The sequence below is a fragment of the Aulonocara stuartgranti genome, assembly GCF_965226115.1.
Source record: "Aulonocara stuartgranti genome assembly, chromosome: 20".
NCBI lineage: Eukaryota > Metazoa > Chordata > Actinopteri > Cichliformes > Cichlidae > Aulonocara > Aulonocara stuartgranti.
In genome coordinates this window covers 25,898,375-25,918,894 of record NC_138956.1, presented here as the reverse complement: position 1 = coordinate 25,918,894, position 20,520 = coordinate 25,898,375, and the positions used below count along the sequence as shown (strand labels likewise).

At 39.4% G+C, this 20,520-nt stretch overlaps 1 protein-coding gene across 2 annotated transcripts in view; it reads left to right on the top strand.

The window, feature by feature from the left end:
* The window catches only part of LOC309697965 (metabotropic glutamate receptor 7-like), a 74,044-nt gene that overhangs the window by 29,779 nt on the left and 23,745 nt on the right, over window positions 1-20,520 (top strand). For both annotated transcript variants that reach the window (XM_082520227.1, XM_082520228.1), the window contains 5 exons: window positions 5,280-5,415; window positions 5,994-6,148; window positions 11,101-11,238; window positions 13,015-13,215; window positions 19,694-19,833. In XM_082520227.1, the coding sequence (XP_082376353.1) occupies window positions 5,280-5,415; window positions 5,994-6,148; window positions 11,101-11,238; window positions 13,015-13,215; window positions 19,694-19,833 (770 nt within the window). The remainder of the gene's footprint in view (window positions 1-5,279; window positions 5,416-5,993; window positions 6,149-11,100; window positions 11,239-13,014; window positions 13,216-19,693; window positions 19,834-20,520) is intronic.

The following is a 20,520-nucleotide window of genomic DNA, read 5'->3' as shown; positions in this document are numbered from 1 at the left end:
GATGTCTCCTATATTCTTATGCAAAGAGCAGTAAACACTGTGATATTATTATGACTCTCTAACAGCTACATAAGGGCTATGGAATTATAAGCCATTGTTGTTCAGTCACACTGTTGCAACTGAGCTCCAGTCGCTTTGCACTATTTTGTATTCATACACAAATGGGAATTATTCCCTATGACGGAAAGCTTCCAGTACCCAAGGCATCTTATCTTTAATAAACACATTAATTATGTAATAGCGTGAATGTACAGTCACAGAATTCATTCAGGGGCACCGGTTCTGCACCAGAACTAACCGCAAAGGTATTGAATTAAATAAGAATTATTCTAAATGGCTTACTATATTTCCTAAATAATCACCGGGTTCTTTATTTACCTCAACTTCAGGACGTAACAGGCTTTTGTTAGAGGCAGGCCTTAGTTTGTAATATCCTCCATTTCATCTCTATAAGTAATCATGATTAGGTACTAAGCCTCGTTCCAATCTTCTCCCACTTGCCCTGTTAAAGTTACTGCATTACACTCTTAATACTGTGGCGAGCAGTGACTCAGTCTTAAATTAAATCAACAGGATTGCCTGAGTTTATCTGTTAAACTTTTTATTTTACTTTAACAACAAGTAGAGCATCACTCTGATGCACAGATCCATAAACAATGGGCTGCCATCTTTTTTTTTTTTTTAGAGCTAAAAGTGTTTGTTTTTGGATGGTTAGAAAGCTGTATTTAAGGATGCATTGAACAGATACCTAGCATATAAAAAAAACTACAATGCTTTAATTTTAACTTAACAATAAAATTAACAAAATACTACAGCACAGGCATCGTCAGTGGTCTTTTGGTACAATTAGCCACACAGCAAACAAGATTAGTCAGATAATTGTATTAAAAGTGCTCCAGACAACAGAGCTGAGCTGATGAGCAGCAGACAGCTAGCAGCTATAGCCGCCTGTTTCCCATCTGCCTGTCACTCAAAGCGGAAACGTCTCTAATAATGCATAACTTTGGGCTCTCATAAAATTTACTCTGGTGAGTTATTAAAAATGTACCCCCCGTACAGTTTTCATGAACAGGAAAATTAGCAGTGCCGACTAAAAGCATTTTTTGTAACAGGCTGTCGTGTGCACGTGGGAGTCTTTGGGGGCTGACTTGCATTTGGATCCAGCCTCAAGTGGCTATTTGAGGAACTATAGTCTCTGGCACTTCTGGGTTGGCTTCGCCTTTTAAGCCTGGAGGATCCCGCTTGCCCTCAACACATCAATGTGTGTCAAAACGAGGATGGTGATCAATCCAGCTACCAAATGCACTCGTGCTCTGCTAATTTCACACGGTGTTTAATGATGCACAGCATGAGCACATGAACTGTAAATATAATAGAAGAAAAATATGCATAACATTGTAGCTTCCATGGAAAACCTTCATATTGCAAACCTGGATCCTCCCTGACACACTCCCTGAGGACACTGAAACGTAACACTTCCTGCAATTGTTTAATTTCTTAGCAGCCTTGTTGCAAAACATTTTCAGGCAGAAGGGATTGTTTCATTTCCTGGCCTGTCTTAAGGGGCTATATTTATTTGTTTCTGTGATCCACACCCCCCCCCCGGCCTTGATCGGAGATAACAAGTGGGTTTTATTTGAAGAAATACAGTTAGTTTTTTTTTTGTTTTTAAGAGCTGCACAACAACAACAACAACAACAGCATTGCTGGGTGGATATTGTTTCAGCATCCGTGCAAGTTGATCTGCGAGGCCTTGAGAAATTTCTTTGTGGCTGCCGTGTTTGGTTGCATTGAAATGTCAGATGCATTAGTAGGATTCTCGCTTCACCACTTCAAGGAGAACTATCTAGCGGACTAATGCAATATGGCTGCCCATTACCCCAAGCTGAGACTAGAGTGATGGCCAGCCTGTATTGATCTCTTCAATTTTTTCCTCTCCGTCTTTTTTTTTGTTTCTTTTTTTTTTTGTTCTACTTTCTCTCTCCTCTGCAGGCACTATCTTATTGTGCACCTTCATCCTGGCTTCAGGTGAAGTTGGCAGAGATAACTGTAGTTTGTACTTTCCTGTCTGTCTGGAGTCAAGCCAGAGCGATGGGTTTTAGTTTTCCCATTTGATAAAACGACTTGGATTTCAGGAAAACCTCCCACAAAGTATCACTGTGGAATTGATCGCAGTAAGTTGCCAGCACAATGAGTTTTACATCTAGTCTGAGTTGCGAGGGAGGAGAAATTGGCCTGTTAAGGACAGGACTCATATTTAGCAATAGCAGGAGACCGGGGATGAAACCGGTCATAAAATAGACCACAGTACTTTCGCAGGACTCTCTGACTTTGCCAAGTCCCAGACCCGCAGTGAAAAGGCACGCTGGATTAAGAAGGACACAAAGATGTAGCACGTGAATGTCAGCTGTTTGTCAGTCCATAGTGATTTACTCCCAAGTGTTCAGCCAGAGAGACTGGGGGGAAGAGGGCCTTCCTTTTGACTATCGAGGTGATAAATATAATTGCAGCATTATAGATCCCCTGGGGGTTCAGGTTTGGAGGGTGTTGAGTAGTCACGCGGGGGGTCGAATCCATCAAGAGCCTCTAATTTAAAGGGATTTATATTTCACCAAGCAAAATGGCAATGCTGGATTCCTCACCCTGCCGTGCATTTCCAGAACCGAGGGCAGTGAGGATGAATAATTGAAGCAGTTAATGCAGTGCATGACCTATGGCACTCAAACAGATAAGCGCAGAACTTCCAAGGGCCTGATGAATTTAGCCATCATTATCATTAAGCTGACTTTAACATATTAATCATAGTTGGAGCAGAGGGTACAGGTTCATGGTGTATATAGTCTTATTATGCTGTCATTGGATCATAGGTAAACGAATAAGTGAATAAGGTAAAGCTTTCAATGTCACAAACCAATTCACCTCGCTTTGACTTCAAGAAATTTCGAGTCTTTTGATATATTTTTGAAAAATCCACTTCCTGTCCTCACTCACCGACTGTAAACGACAGCTTAAAAGACCCCCATCTCTATCTCTAGTCCTCTTTCTTGAATTGACTTCAATTAGTTGTAATAAGACACTTTCTTCTCTCAGAACTTGACATTTATCTGTCTCACATCACACAGACACACGCTCTCCTCTTGCTTAAATCTTCTCTTTGAGTCGAGGACTCTTTCAAGTCCACACGGCTTCCAGGTGAAAACGGCCTGACCCAACGCACAGTACTGTGGAACCACCGATACAACACTTGCTGTTTCATCGCGCCTGCCTTCCAAACTAACTGACTGACCATCTCACTAACTGACAGATGAGGGTTTCTGCAGCCATTCAATAATTTAGCCACTGTTGCACAACTACCAGCCTGCAGCCTTTAGGGTGGTTTCAAGCCTGCAGCACATTCACTTCTGGTGCTCTTTATTTCTGAAAATGGGATCTGCTCCAAATGCTTCTTTATCTTAATCAGTGGCTCCTGTGGTATCTGTCTGTATAATTGACTGTTGTGACCTATAGTACATTGCTGTTGAAGACTGTTAAACCATCATGACTCTTTACACAAGCCCCCAGGTTTCTTTTTTCTTTATTTTTATAATGGAGATAATGGATTTTCAGCAGATGTATGTTCTGTTTTCTTTTGTTTTTTCCCCCTCCCTGCAGTCACTATATGTATCCATGTACCTGCAGCCACACTGCAACTGGGAACTAAGAGCTGCAGCTAATATGAATTTAACCAAATCAGTCACAGCACAGAGCTAGAGCTTCCTGAGGAGAAAAAAAGGAAAGAAAGATAACAAATACAGTGTCATACTGTAGATTCAGGCTGAAATGATCTGAAATCTCTCTGCTGAAACAAAGCTTTAAATGCCGTTCCTTTGAGACCAACAGCGCTGGCTAGTCTGCACAAATGACATCAAGCACGTTTCACTTTAACAGGATACAACAAACCCTTAAGCAACAACCAGTACATTGGCAGTGTCTCCATGTTTAAGTTTAGTCCATGCAGGGAGGATAACAGCAGCTATCCCAGAGATCCTTTGGCAGATACTCGATTATTTCTTATATCAAGAAAAAAAATCCACAATTTTTTGCTTGCTGATACTAGAAAAATGGAGAGTAAAGAGGAGGTTTAGCTGTTGTCATTTTCTTATCTTCTGCCGTCAGAAATTGCCACAGTAAACCTTGACTGGAGACGTGTGATCTCCCAGCGAAAAGCTGTTTATATTAAAGTAATGAGGCTGAAGAGAGTGGCAATTAAGAGATTCCTTCCACCTCTCTAACTATGCAGAGAAACTCAAACTAAAAGGTTATTCGGACTATTAAAATGCTTGAGTGGGAATAATTTTAATTGTTTCGGTAGACGTTTGCTGTTCACCGGGGGACAAAAGCTGCTTCAGTCTAGGGCCACAGTGGTTAAGATGTTCTCTGGCACAGGCGATCATATTATCTGTTTATCCAAAGTGCTTAAGAGGTTATCTTATCCTCCACACCTGTAATTACCACACCAGAGTAGGCCAAAAATCTTATTTATTTATTTTTAAAGCTATAGTTTTGCTTCTCTACTCAATAACTGGCTGATGAATAACAGAAAGCAATATCTAGTCATGTGCTAAAAGGCAGTTCTGATGATATACTGTGCCAAATAAAGTATTTAGCAACTGCTGTATTTAGTTAGTCTCTAAAGCAATCAGCGCCCTCCATCCAGTACAAACTCATTAGTGATGACCCGTCGGAGAGTGATTTATTGTCTGTATTAATATGCTCTCTGTTTGTTATTGCCAGCTGTGCTATCTGATTGGTTCAGGTTCCAGTAAGAGTTGTTTGATAATGACTTTAAATGAAAATTCAATGACAAGCTGCTGGATTTTCCCAAATCCATAATATAAAATCTGTAGCTTTATGTCCCTGTTGGTGTGGATTATTGGATTTGTTATAGCTGATATGTTTATAATTCCCTCACTCTGAGACTGATGCTCGGTTAGAAGGCGCAGTGTGAGCTTCATATTGCATACTATTGTGGTTTGCAGATTATAGTGAAATGTTACTGTGGGCACAGTAAGAATATACATAATCTAGACTGTGTAGCACGCATGACAGCTTCATTAAAATCAGCAGAGTCTTCAGCTCTGTTTTCATAGATTTTCATAGAGGATAAGAAAACAAAGCAAATATTTTGACCTTGGGCTTTTTCTGTGTGTTTGTGCGCATACATCTCTGTGTAAGAGCGGGTGAATGGGTGAGATCATCCCAGAGGCCTTATCATTTCTTACTTCTCTCCCATTAAAAAGGTGGAATCTGCATCGCCCAGTCTGTAAAAATTCCACACAACCCCAAGCTGGAAGATTACGACAAAACCATCCAACAACTGCTGGAAACGCAGCACTCGCGGGCAGTCATCATCTTTGCCAGCGAAGAAGACATACGGTGAGCAGCGCCGCACATTCTGGCTTCACCCATGTCTGTTCAGGCATGCTGATGATTTGCCATGTCGAGGTCTTTAATCTCTAAGTAGCAGCTCCCGAAGAAAGGCTAGAGGCACAGATTTACCATGTGCACGGGCTGTGTCTGCAACACAAACATACCTGTAACAACACAAACACAAGCATGCCTCTGAGGAGAAGTGGGAATACAGATCACAACAAAGCAACAGAGATATTGTTTCATTTACAATGCCCCATGGGTAGTGTTTACGTAAAGAAACACAGAATCAAACATTTACTGTGGTAACTGCAAATTCAGCTCGAACGACTAAAAAGTGGATGTGAAAGTGAAGGAAAAAGGAAAACAGACAGGAAAAATGTCTGTTTTCTTTAAGTAACAGATAAACACGTACCCACAAAACAGCTGTCGTCTCAGGTTTAATGAGATAAACCGGAGAACTGTGCATGAGATGGCTGTAATGTCCAAACAGCTTCTTAAAGCTGGCTGACGCTCTGTGTAATAGATAATAGATTGCACATGCCTTTTTTGCTTTCTCCTAATAAACATGAATGTTCTTGCAGGGGAGTTCTCAATGCCACCAAGAGAGCCAATCAGGTGGGCCATTTCCTGTGGATTGGATCTGACAGCTGGGGGTCCAAAAGCAGCCCGATCAACCAGTTTGAGGATGTAGCAGTGGGAGCAATCACTATACTGCCGAAACGCTCGTCCATTAAAGGTGGGCACACAGATAGTCACATTACAGTCTTCACCGCATCTTTTGTTACGTTGCTTCGCTCATTAAGGGTGTCGTCGTCCCCCCCCCCCCCCCCCCCCCCCCCGCTTGATTAATTTGTTCATCAGTTCAAAGTCAACAATGCTAAAAACAAGAAAGTACGATATCAATCTAAATACTGTTAATATCAAATCAAATCAAATCAAATCAAATCACTTTTATTGTCACATCACATGTGCAGGCACACTGGCACAGCACATGCGAGTGAAATTCTTGTGTGCGAGCCCCACAAGCAACAGAGATGTGCAAACACAACAACACAAACGAGCAAAATACAAGAATGGCCAACCTGAAACTAATAAATATATAAATATATATAAATAAATATATGTACAATACAATGCTGTCATTGTTACCTGTTGAGTTTATGACGCATAAATTTGCCAACAGTTGCTCATTTACACAGCAAGCCAATATAAGAAAACAATGGTGTTCACAGGAAGCCTTTATTTTTGGTTATCAAGTAAATTTCAATTCATTCATTAGTTTAGGATTGGAATAAGTACTTTCAGCTTAACCCTTTTTAAAGTGCTCACCAGGAGACGGTGGATTCATGCATTTGATTTTAATTCAATTCTTTATTCAATTCAATTCAATTCTTTATTTATTTGTCACATGTAGTTATAGCTGGTACAACATACAGTGAAATGTTTTTTCCGGCTAAAAAATACTCCCCCCGACTGTGAGAAACATACTAGAAAAACTTTTACCTAAACTAAGAGAAAAAAAAAACAGGAGTAAGAATCATATATAAAAATGTAAAAGTGTATAATATCCTGTATAATATATATAAAAAAGTGTAACAGGTGTAACAGCCATGTGTTTGTGCTTATAAGTATATCCATAATTGTGCAAAGTATTGCACTGTAATGATTTGAAAAACTATAAAAATATACATATTTAAACACTTAATCCTCAAATTTTTCAGTTTTATAATAAAAGGATGGATCCATTCTGAAATCTATAAACAAAGACATTTATGTGAGTAAACCACAAACAGAACTCATCATCCTAGCTTCTCAAAAATGACAATAATCAGTCTTCATTTATCAGAACATTTAGAAAAGAAACTAGCAAACAAACTCTGCAGCCAGATGGTAGATACATTAGGTCTCGAGTAGTTCAAATAGGTTTTCCAAATTGGTCTGCTTTTGAATGCGATATGTTTGTGAGATATTCTAATGACACTCTATGCCAACCTTTAATACTTGGTTCTTTCTCACTAATCTACTTCAGTAAGAGGTTCTTCCTTTCAGAATAATACAGTACAATCCTCTCTTTCTCATTGGGATGAATCTACCAGGGAGACCTAAAATAATAGACTTTGGTCCATCTCCATTTTCAGCCCAGTATATATTCTGTCTGATAATACATTAGAATGGTGTTTTTGCAGCTTATGACATGACCAAAGGCCAATTTCTCTCTTGCATTTCAGGCACATTGGTGAAAAATTGGGGAGGAAATTATGTCTACAGTTGGGAGATATATGCATTCTGTATAACATATTGAACTGTACTGCTCTGGCACTATTACACACTGAAATTGATTTAGCATATCCATATATATATATTCTCATTCACTATCATTGATTGTGACAGAAAGAGCCCCTTTCCCATTTATCCATAAGGTCTTGGAAAACTAAAGGTGGCGCAGCCTGCACATTTATCCTTGTAGCTGTTTGAAGCAATAGCTTCACAACAGGGCGTATTTCAGGATTTCCAGTTAAGGTTGTGCTGTGCAATATGTAATGTGTTATTTGTTGATGGTGAAAGAAATCCTTTCTGAGGTTCCCATTTTACAGGGGTTTACACTAGCTTGTCACCCTCCCCCCAGTTTGTGTCTGTTCTCAGTCTTGAATCTGGGATCTTTTACAAGTGAGGCAAACATGTTGACTGCTATATTACGGAGTAAATGATTATGGTTTGGCAGATTAAAAATATGCATTAGTTACTGACTGAAACATTCTGAAACACATACAGCACTTAACACATTTATTGGACCCCCTGTCATAAAAACAAGAAAACACAAATATTTTAGAACTCTGTCAAAAACACTAAAAATTCTATTATTATATATTTGGCAAAAAATAAAGCCAAATTTGAGCCGGCACACTGGACTTCTCTGAGACATCAGAAATTAATCAAGCATAACATTCAAAACTAATTTTTCTATTCAGGAATGGAAGTAAATAACTGTAATTTGGCAACCTAATCAAAACATAATGTGATTTACAAGTTTTTGTTAAACAGGAAATTTGAAAATGAATGGATAACAACAATAATTATATTTCAGCTTTAAAAATATAATTTTGATTAAAGAGCTTGCACATGCTGCAAGATTAACCATCACAGAAACATGAAAAAATGATTTTGGTAATTACCAGTACTGTTAATTTAGGACAACTGTGGTGTAAATCTTACATTTAATGGTGGTCCAAAAATTTTTTTTATTGTTTTAGCACAGTGTATTATACATATTCATATAACATATACATATTCTTTGTGCCATTTAACCAGGTCGTACATTTTTCCCCACTTTCCTGTCTCGTCTTTGCTGTTCTGTCACATAAACGTGAAACCTTATTAAGTTCAGATGGTGCATATTGCCTTTTTCTAGGATCATGGCTCTAACCAAAGGTTGGTTCAGTGTTCAATCACTAGTTGCTAACGGCTGCACGAGTACTCCCGGGTGCCTCACGGGTAGTGTATTGTTGTTTTTAATGAAAATGAATTCATCTTCAAAGGCAAAAGTCAATATTGAAAATGATAAAACCCAAGTAATGAGCTGAAAAGATCTTAAAATGCTCCAGAATCATAGTTCTTTGTTGTTTCATCAAAGTGAACGATCGCTTTTACGTTTAACCGTCGTGTCATCCAGCAGATTGGACTGCAGTGAAAAAAGTATGCTGTAGAAATCCTGTAACATCATTGAACATATACTGATCAAAAATCTGCAATCTTCAAAGACTATTAAGAACAAGGACATATTTTTATTTACTTTCTTTCTACCCATTTCACCTCCCTCTGCATCATGTATTTCTGCTTCAGCAAACAATTTCCTACATCTCTCTGAATGACTTTTGACATCCTGCAGAGAACCAGCGTGTCCTTGTTCCCATCTTTGGCTGTGGATTGCACAAGACCAAACTAAAGTCAGTTAGAATAAAATGACTTATTTTTTCTTTTCTCAAACACAGAAATAAGTGACTGTAAACTTTTTCATCTCTGGAAGTCATCACAGGTATTAAAATTATTACAGAAGCACTGCCTCGTTATCAAAAGCGACGCTTAATGGTGGTTTTGAGAAAAACCTTAATAGTACACAAATTTTTTTTTTGGACTATTTTAACATTTTATATCATTAATGTCTAAATGAAATGTCATTAACGACTCTGTTATTCTTTAAAACTGCAGTTTGAAGAAGTCTGCCCTGAAGAAAATGGAAGCGAACAAGGGAATTATATAGCTTCATTTGCCAGGACATGCAAAATTTACCACAGAAATATTCACAGCATGTGCCATCTATTTTAAGTTCTGTTCAGTGTCACAGGCCTAATAACCACTCATCATTACAATTGAGGAAATTTGAAAGGCTGGGTTTTATGAAGCTTTCCTTAATTAGGGGAGGTCTAGCCAGGACAAATGTACACTCTGGAGGCAGTGAGAAAATTATTAATCCACCATGCATTATTGATGGTCTTTGAAAGGAAAATCAGCTGAGTCATTCAGCTCTGATTAGCCATTATTACCTTTACCCACAACTCAGCCAATGGGACTGGATAACAAAGAGTGGATACACAGTGACATTAAAATGGGGAATTCAGACTCTCCTCCAGTCATTTGGGATGCTATGGAATATATCAGACGACATCAGCCTGTCGGCCAAATATGCTGACATTTAACAGTGGCAATGACTGATATTTATCTGTGGCTTTGCATCAATTTGATTTTAAATGTTCGAATGTGCCATTATGAAGAATTAAAAGACTGAAACAGTGAAAAGCAATATTTTTGGAATGACAATTTCTGGATTTTTCTGGCACAAAAGGGGAAATAATATCCATCCATCTATTTTCTTCCACTTATCCAATGCAGGGTCACAGTGGGGCTGTAGGTTATCACAGCTGCGACTGAGCGACAGACGAGGTACAAGTCACCAGTCTATCGCAGGGGAAATGACAAGAAAAGCAAAACTAAGGACGTGACTATGGCCATTAGAGATTATCCAGATTGTTATTTTAAACATAGATATCAGCTCAGAATTCCAGAACTGGTTCAACCCCATTGTAGATAGAGCTGTTTGCTCAGAAACAACAGTAAAAAATGACTGCACCATGGTGCTTGCGGGGGAGTTTTGTCCCAGCTCGCTTCGCTGACCCACATTGGGTGGTAAAGTTTCACAGAAAAGAGAAAAAAATCACCACACAGGCTTTCTTTTTTTGTTTGCAGCAGGTTATTTCTCATAAAGATGATTCTTCATACAGGCACCAAAGCCCTGCTGAAATATGTGTTAAGTTAATATATCACGCCTTCAATCCATCTCCGTTGTAATGGATTTTATGAAGTGAAGAAAACCTGCTCAGCACCTACAGCTCCTCGTAGCCCGAGGAAGCGGGCTTTGGCATCACTTACTATCTCTGCGTTATTTATTCCGCATCCTGGTTTTTAATTAGTGTAATTTCCTAGATGAAAGAAGTGATTAAAGTTCCACGGGGCTTGAGAGGAAGAGGAACCACTAAAGTCAAATTTTGATGAAGTAGTGTTGTTCCTACACCTAGCAACCAGCACTACTGCACCACCACCACCGAGCTTAAAGTTTCAGTACATTTCCTCTAGCCCTGAATTGGTTGGTAATTGGTCCGGAACTGAGCCATTCTCCTCTTTCCTCTCTTCCAGGGTTTGATGAATACTTTACTGCACTCACCCTCGAGAACAATCGCAGGAATGTCTGGTTTGCCGAGTTTTGGGAGGAAAACTTCAACTGCAAGCTGCTGAGCGCCTCAAAGAAAGAGGATACCAGCCGAAAATGCACAGGTACGCGCACCAATTATGAGCATCTCTGCAGTACACTAAAAAGGTGATGCGTAGTTTCACTCTCCCACGTCAGCGCCCGGTTGATTCGAACTTGACCTTTTGCTTGCACTTGAAGCTGCAGGTAAACGATTAGGGTTTAGTTTTTTTTTGTTTTTTGTCTGCTGTGTATCCAGAAAGTCTAACACCAGGTGTTTCTATCCAGCGGGTGCAGGACAGGCAGAGTTTATTATTAGAAAAATAATGCACCACGTGTCTTTCTACAGTTGCAGACTGTCTCCTCTTGTGGCTAATGTCCTGTAACTCTTTAATCCCATATTCCCTCAATTCCCCCCTTAACACAGTCACCTTGGCAGCTCAGCACAGTAACTGAGCCAGAGACTAATTTATTTAGCTTGGAAAGTGACAGAAAACTATGTCTTCTGCTTTAGTACTAGTAGTATTAATGAAAGGCTTGTTTCTTACAGTGATTCATGCTCATTTTACCTAAACTTGCCTGCCAACGGCGTGACAGACATTGCACTGCATCTATTATCCATGTGGATGATGCCTGTGATGTGGGATGCTCTATTAATCTTGCTTGCATACGTGATGATGGTAATAGCAGCGTGACACAAATTACTGTTTCCTGAAGGATTTTGTTCCCTTTATAATCGCCTGTTTGGTGTCTTTTATCATGTGTCAGAGACAATACTCTTCCACTTAGTGAGCCCCACAAAAGCTCTGTAAAATGACTGTAAATGCCTTTTATGTTTTCTTCAGTTCCCCTGAAAATGGCTGTACAAATGCCTATATATTGGCTCTTTTCAAACTGCAAGCTGAGTTGATATTTATGAATATTAAATACTAACAACAGGCTTTTTTTCCCTGCAAAGACTGTCCATTGAGCAGCTTGTACCGAGCTCAGAAAATCAAAAAGGTCATGTGTGGGCAGAAATGTATGTTCTTAGAAATGGGCTAGAATGTCAGCGCAGATCGCTTTTGAACTTCGTTATTTTATTGAAATATTCTGCATTCTTTATATACTTATGCTGTATTGCCAATTATCATCACTCAGGTCTCCTGTGAGCAGCTATAACTGAGGAGGAAATCATCGTTCAGTCTCCTTTTTGATGGTGCAGGTTTTTTTTGTGTTGTTTTTTGTTAAGTAGGAGTGTGAATATTTCGATTATGATGATAATGATGATGATGATTATCATCATTAAAAGGAGATGTAGTATTTTTGTTGTTATAATTTCCATAATTTCACCCTTTGAAATACAATTGAGTTTGCAACAACAACAAAAATCCTGTCGAGCTTGTACGTTACATATTCAGTCGGTGTATCGGCAGCAGGACGAGGCAGAACCTTTACAGCAGCCTGCAGTGAAAGGGCAGTCCACCGGGGGAGGGGGGTATCAAAGGGCGGGGGGCCCCTGTAGAAGAGTCTAAAGTTCATGATCTTCATCACCTTTCCGATGGGACAAATGAGGTCAATTATTAGGCGTTTATTACTTTCTAATGCCCTGCAGTAATTAAATGTATTTGCTGTATTTGTCATAAACACTTTCTCATGATCCAGCTTCCACGTGGGAATTAAATGTGTTTTCTTATTTCCTGAGCCACATTGTCGCTTTAGGTGCAATTCCTTCAGAATCAAAACTGAAGTAAGAACAACAAACGGCAAATTGAGGAATGAAAAAAGGAACTGGAGATGACAGGGAGAGCTGCAGGAATGTAACGTCTAATGGTTCATAATGCATTTGGCTCTTAGTCTTCGTCTTCATCTTCCTCCCTCAGGCCAGGAGCGCATCGGGATCGACTCCAAGTATGAGCAGGAAGGCAAAGTGCAGTTTGTGATTGACGCAGTGTACGCCATGGCCCACGCTCTCCACAAGATGCACCGGGACTTATGTCCTGATCATCCTGGCGTTTGTCCGCGGTTGGAGGCAGCAGAGGGAAAAACTCTGCTGAGCTACATACGCAACACCAGCTTCAACGGTGAGTGACACGCTGTAAAAGTTCGGATGTTTACAGGCTGCGCGGGTAAGAAAAACAAACTCAATTATGGTATCACTTAAGTGTTTAGAATTTTGGACTGCATTTAAAGCTTGTACGCCTGAGAATAAACCATGTCAAAATTCAATTATCAGCTACTTATCAACATTGCAGCTGTTGTCTTACTTAACAGCACGAGCGGTTTCTGTCCAGCATCTTTCAAGCTCTCTTTTTGAGCGAGTGGATAATAGAATCAGCTGAAAGAGAAGCTGTGCAAACATTTATTCATTAATGGATTAATCATCTTTGAGCATATTGTGGTTTTAAAAAGCCAGGTTCCTCTCAGTGTGTCTTTTTTTTTTGTTACGGTTTTGTGGATTACTGCTGGGCCATGAGGAAAGACTATATAAAGTTTCTGGTAGATAACAAAGCAAAAGCAGGGTCAGCATTGTTCACTTTACAGGTGCTGGTAGGTTTTGGACAAAAACAAAGAAGCTTCCTCTTTTTTCACTCGATATTCCAACCAACTGTCCAGCTACATTCTCACTTTAAAAGTTGTGACACATGAATTTCAGGCAGTGTTGGGAGAATCAAGTCTAATTAGTTTTGGTTTGAGGGGACCTGTCTGGATAGAGAAGGCAGGAGACAAAACACATGGATTATTGCATATTTATCAGTACTGTTCGCACCAGAGTGCAATTAGATAGTTCACTGACTTTATCCAAGGAAACTCAAGACCATTTAGTATCCTATCTGACTCAGTTGGACATTTGCATTTCCAGCATACAGCCAGTATTGAGAAAGCAGTGCATGTGTTAAAGTGGTTATAAAGACAAAAAATAATGTCGGTATTTTATTAGAACTTGTAGCAATAAGAAGACTAATCATATTTAAAATATGAGTGTCAGACTGTTCCTTTAATTAACACTTAATTCCTGAGTATTTTAGTTGCTTTGTGTGCACATCATGTGAGTTAGAAAGAAAAAAACCAACTTAATGGCCATAAAAGCCATTTCAGGCTACCTCCTCTGTTTTTATGTGTCAGATATGTAACATTTTGCATTGATATGATACTTGATGGGCCTACCTGTGCTTGAATAACTACATTATTCATCCCTGTGCAGAAATCAGAGGATCCTTAACAATTAATGCCGAACGGCTTTTAATGACAGCTGTTCTAAAATGCAGAGAGCAAAGGAAGAAGAGAGACTGGGAGACGAGTTTAAAACATAGAAACCTTTGTCATTACAAATCTGCTGGCATGCATGTCAGCCTGTGATCATTAAAGGCTCTTTTGAAGTACACGGTGTCTTCACAAAATGTTCTAGATAAGATTCGGCTAGCTTTTAGATCCTAGTGATTCAAGCACGGCTATAATCTTCTCTCAAAACTTTAGAAGTGGACCCAGATAAAAATGACACTTTCCTTAAGTAGTATGACAAAATCCTGCAGTGTAGTATATGTAGGAATAGTGTACCTCTGGCTACGTTACTCAGAAGGCACATTGTACTAAGGATTTACCTGAGATTGCAGTATTTCCTTTCCTTTTGGAAGGGCATATCCTCTCCTGTGGATTGTAGGTTCAATTCCACAGGCCATCTAGCTTGTGAGGGGGTTCTCTCAGGGTACTCAGACTTCCTCCCACAGCCCAGAGGCATGGTAGCTTATTTAGTGAATCGAAATTGGCCGGGTGTTAATATGAGCTGGTAACCTGTTTAGGGTGTACCCCACCCTTCACCTCACGACAGGCCCCAGCACCCCAACGACCCTAAACCGATAAGCATACGAAAATGGATAGAGAGATGTATGGATGGATGGAGACCCAGTCTTTTAAACATGTATCTTATAACTGAAAATTAACAGGAACATTCGATTCATTTATTTAAAAGCATGACTCAAACAGTAATATGCGCATATTATTTTACTGCAACATTAAAGTAGATGAAAGTTTCACAAGTCTTTTTTCTTTCAGATGAATGCATTCATTACTCTAAAACAGAGATCAACCCTCTGATTTTCCTTGAACCTGCAGCGCATATTTACTGCTGTTATTAATTCACGTGCAGCTCCAGGAATTTGAACAATTAAATTTCTAGCGTGGTAATCAGACTAAATTTCCATTTCATTTCATTATTCGCTCAGAGATCCTGTTGTTCGTGTTAGTTCTATCTATTCAAATAAGGTTGTTCAGTCACATCCCATCCCCCCAATGTCATTTTCAGTCAAAACAGAAGGCGTGTGTTAGGGAAGAGTTAACAGTTTTCACAACAATCCCATAATTATGCAGTGTTTTGTTATTTAAGTAGTAATACACCGAGCAACACAGTTCTTTCTTTTTTTTCTTTCCCACAGAGCTCTGATTTTCTTTGCTTTTTTATCCAGTGCATTTCAGTTCAATTCAGGTTTATTTATGTAGCCCCAAATCACATCAGCTGTCACGTCAGGGTGTGAGTTAAAGACTCTATCTTGTAGAAAACCATATCAATTAAGAAATATAAGAAAGCACTTATAGGTATATTGGGGATATTGGGAAGGAAAAACTACCTTTTAACAGGAAGAAGCCTCTGGCAGAACCAGGGTCAGGGAGGGGCAGCCATCTGCTGTGGCCAGTTGAGGGGGGAGGGAAAGACAAGAGGAAAGAAAAAGAGAGCATAGAGAGAGAGGACAAAACACTAACTAAGGTAGAGCGAAGACAAACATTTAATGACACACTGCAATCATCCAGGCAACAACAGACCAAACTAAATTGCTTTAAAAATTTGTTATTGCAAATACGCATTCATCAAAACTTTGAGAACCAGGTTTAATGAATGAGTGCCAATTTTGGGAGGCAGCATTTGACTGAGGGCTGCACAGGAAAAAGGGAATCGTCAAACAGTTTTTGTTAGCATTTGAAATGCGTCTATTCAGAGGATGGGTTTTTATTTTCTGCTTCTTTATAGTTTTTTAACCATCAGTGAAATGGCTGTTGCAGTTTTCAATACCGGTTGTATTTGACAGTGTTAGGACGATTGAGTGTGCTATAGCTGCTGTATCAGAAGAAATTAGTCCTGTCCTGCATTGCTGTATAAATGTATGACATAAACAGTGGGTGAATAAAGTAGTATGGTCACCAAAAGGACCAACTTTGACCTGTAGGCGTCACGTAAAGAATCTTTTCTGTAAATAATTTTTTGCAAAATGATGAAATGCAAAAATTCAACTCGTAGGATATCACCAAGCTCACTGTTGTCACTGAAAACATGCGATTTTTACAAACTTTTAATGTTTCTAAGAAAATATCTATCTATTACATATATTTCAGGTACTAAAGGACTAGTATTAATTGCAGATGGATGGATGTTTGGTGCTATAGTGAGTATTTACAGCAGCAGGCTGGTGTATATAAGATCAAGGCTCATCATAATGAAGCAACATATTCAGTGCATTAAAAATAGACTTTGGTAAACACTGAGGAACTGAAAAAAATGCAAGGCTCTGGCTGCAGAAGTTGATTTCAGTATGAAAGCTGTGATTTCAGATAATACTTTTTATTAAATCAGTGCTTTATTTTCTTCATATTTCTTGACATTGAAAATTAAATTATATCAGTAGAAATATTAAGGGTAATATGTGATATTATGCACTAAAATTATCCCGATGCATTAAAAGTATGTATATGTGAAACTTGGTTGACACTAAGCATTGCAGTGATGAAATTTAACAAGGTTAATTACACCATATAAATACTTCTATACTAAAAAAGTGTGAAAGCAAACTTGTGTTATTGAGCTAAAGGCTAAAGAGCCGCCTGCCTTTCTTTAACACTGTCGCTATGGCAGCAGTGCAGAGTTCCAGCAGGCAGGAAGCCCTCTGAGTTTAAGGTGGAACTAAAGCAGCAGACTATATGCAAACGACAGAGCAATATAAATATTTCAAGAAGGCCTTAACCAAGTGCAGATTCATGCACTGGATTGACAAGCTGTTGCCCAACCTCGATAACCATCTGGATTCATGCTGCTGACTTTTCTGTCATTTGGCCTTAGAAAACATTTCATTTTGGTAATGACAAATAAAGAAGTTCATGTGAACCAAAAATAAGATTTTCCATTTTCAGTCTCCACAGCCTCTTCCTGCCTTGTTGTATCTCACACCTTTTTATAACTGGTTGTTCTGTTGGTGCTCTGTCAGGCGTATCTCGCTGCCCCTTATTGCATTTAGACTGGAACCATGCACATTATCCTGTGTGTGTGTGCCGCTGCTAACGCGTGTTTGAGAGCCAAGGAGTGTAAACCTCCTTTGTTGATCTCCCCACCGTGCTGGAGTCACAGAGCTGAAGAATGAGAGGCAGAAGGGAAAAAAAAAGAGGAGAGAATAATGATGCGAGAGAAACACAGCAGTGGATCCCTAGTCCACCCACACTGCTCTGCACCGCACAGCAGCAGTACACTTTTGTCTTGTCTTAGTTCAGAGCCACATGCAAATGCATAAATCTTTCATCATAGACAGCATTCTCGCTTAGGATTCTACACAAAGCATTTTGTTCCCTTGAAAATATCAGGCAATAGAATATAAAAATTAATTTCTAATGTCCTTTTATCTGCGCACACAGAAACGCCACTTAATTATTTGCTCTGAAGCCGAAACTGAGCGCCAAGTGCCCAATCATGCGTGTGACTTTACTGAATGACTGTGTGTTTGCGCACGCTATATATTTTTGCTGGGGCGTGCAATAAGAATGTTAACCCTGTGACAGCTTTTGCTCACTGGTGTCAATACCTTGTCAACATCTTTATACACTGTGTCAACAAGTCTACTCTCTGTTTGGTGGAAGCCGAAGTGACAGGACGGTGACTGCCGCCCACCCGGTTTGGGTTTGGTTTTCATATCGACAGAGTTTTCAGTACGCCTTTGACAATACACTTGAATTAATTCTGAACACCCGTCCCACTTCATTTTCTGTGCTGACACACAGATGCCTATGAATTAGTGTTCTACTTTTAAATTGAAACATCAGTGGGTCAAATGGCTCCACTGCTGCTATTTCTGTAGTGGTAATGTGGAATATATGGTGCTGTCACTTTGCATAACCGCAAAATGGGAGAGATTCGTGTCTCTGCATCGACACTGTAAGGGCCACAAACTTTCATTTGTAATACACAATCGTGTCACAAAGTCAAAAAGAAAATTTGGGTGCTTGTTCACAGTATTTTATTTAAAAAGCTGGTTATTTTGTTCTCTGAAATTGGATTTTCTCTCGCCTCGTCTGCCTTTCTTGTTTAACAAGAGACTTTTAGCCTGAAACTTTTGTAGAGTGTTCAATGACAAATGTCCTTGGAAAAAAAAAATAAACTGGAGGGAGATGAAATTCCCTTCTGGCTGAAAACTAAGGAGAAGGTGCGGTGGCCTTCCATCCAAAAGCCACAAGCTCTGTTCTAGTTACAAAAAACAACATGTTCCCAAAGTGTTGTGGACATATGCTCGTGGTCCATTCTCTTCACTTATTATAGCCAGAGCTATTAAAGTACTTAATTCCCATGCCAAGTGTCATCAGGCTCCCCCTGTCCCATTTCAAAAATGGTATCGCCATCCGTGCATGTGAACCACTGTATGCTTTGCCAAGGTGAACAGACTTGTGAAATACAGCAGTTTTTTTTCATTCCCTCCTGCATTGTGAGGTGGTAGAAATGACCTCATCAACAATGCAGACCTCACGTATGAAATAAAGTACAACCTTTATTCTGCTAATGTCATTCAGCGCTCCCTGCTGTAAAGGAGAACTCACGTTGACTGGCATTTGCATTAAAATGTGCACACATTAACACGTGTACCAGTGTTAAAATAACTGACAGGCTCGAGAGCCTGCAGAAGTTCAAATAAGGAAAACCTTAGATATTTAAATGTTTCAGATGTCCACAGTCATCTGGAAGCTAATTAGTGAAATCTTCAGGGCACCGCTTAAGCCTGGATGCTGCACACTGAGAGCGGATGGGGACTGGAAGAGGCTTTGGCTGACCTGTTTGTCCTCCTTACGTCCCCAGTTGTTGACCAGAGTGTGACTGAAATGCAGCACTACTTTTAATCTGCGGAGGTGTGCGCTGTTTTTAAGGAGCAGCAGCCAGTTCTTGATATTAGAGTTGAGAGTCCACATGACTAACCATGTTTTAAATGTGAGAATATATTCTGCCAGTGGGCATTGTGCAGGCGTGATGATGAATAGGAAGCAGGTAAGAAAGTGTTATAGTGGTCAGTAGGGAGCTTAGTAGCTTTCTAGACTTTTTTTGTCTGTTATTATCACAAAGGTTCAAGATATGCATCTTTGTTTTTGGAGGTTTATATTTGGAGAAAGGCACACAGACTCCTTTGCTTTGTCCTTGTAGGCCACCAAGGAGTCGGGAGAAACGAGGTAAAGGGTTTTTTGTTTTTTGTTTTTCCACACCAACGTCTAACACTTTTTCTTTTCTTTTTTTTTGCATCTTCTCTCTTGCTCTGCTCTGCACAGGCAGTGCCGGCACCTCTGTTGTGTTTAACAAGAATGGCGATGCTCCAGGACGCTATGACCTGTTCCAGTTCCAGATGACCAACTCCTCTACCCCAGAGTATAAAGTGGTAGGGCAGTGGGTGGAGAACCTCCAGCTCAGGGTATGATGATTTACAGCCGCTGATGAAACAGACAAGAGGCATGCGTTTGCAAATGTTGGCATGCGTGATGATAAGGGATATGTGTGTGCCGATTCTACAGCACGAGGACTTTGTGTTTTCCAAAATTGAAATCTCTCAAGGTGTGCATTTTTTTACATCTCAACTATGGAAACAAATCAGGTGCAGACATTTTTACTTCCACTCTGATTGATGTATTTCAGGTGGAGAAAATGAGCGTTTGCAATTTAACATGCAAAATAAAGTGTTTGCTTTACCCAGCAGACAATATTTCATCATTTTCAGGTCTTATATTTTCCTCCAGCAACAAATAGAGAAACGCACACACATTTCAACTGATGTGTTGCTCTCCAATGTAAGCCAAATGTTAAACATATTCCAAAGTCCTACACAAAGTTACTTTAGACTTAATAAAAAAATGTTTATAACCATAATTGAAACTTGGTTCTGTTAAAAGTTATCAAATATCCTGAAAGCTGCTTTTTTAATAGGAAAGAAAAAATATGCAGGGAAACCAGACTATTTTAAATCTAGTGCATGAAAAGGGATAAAAGGATTTTAGTTGGTCACATTTAGTATGTTATTAAAAAGATCTGATATGTTTCCACCAGTGAAAGAATGTTTGGGCAAGACTAATACATCAGAAGCAACACGATTTGGGAGTTCAAT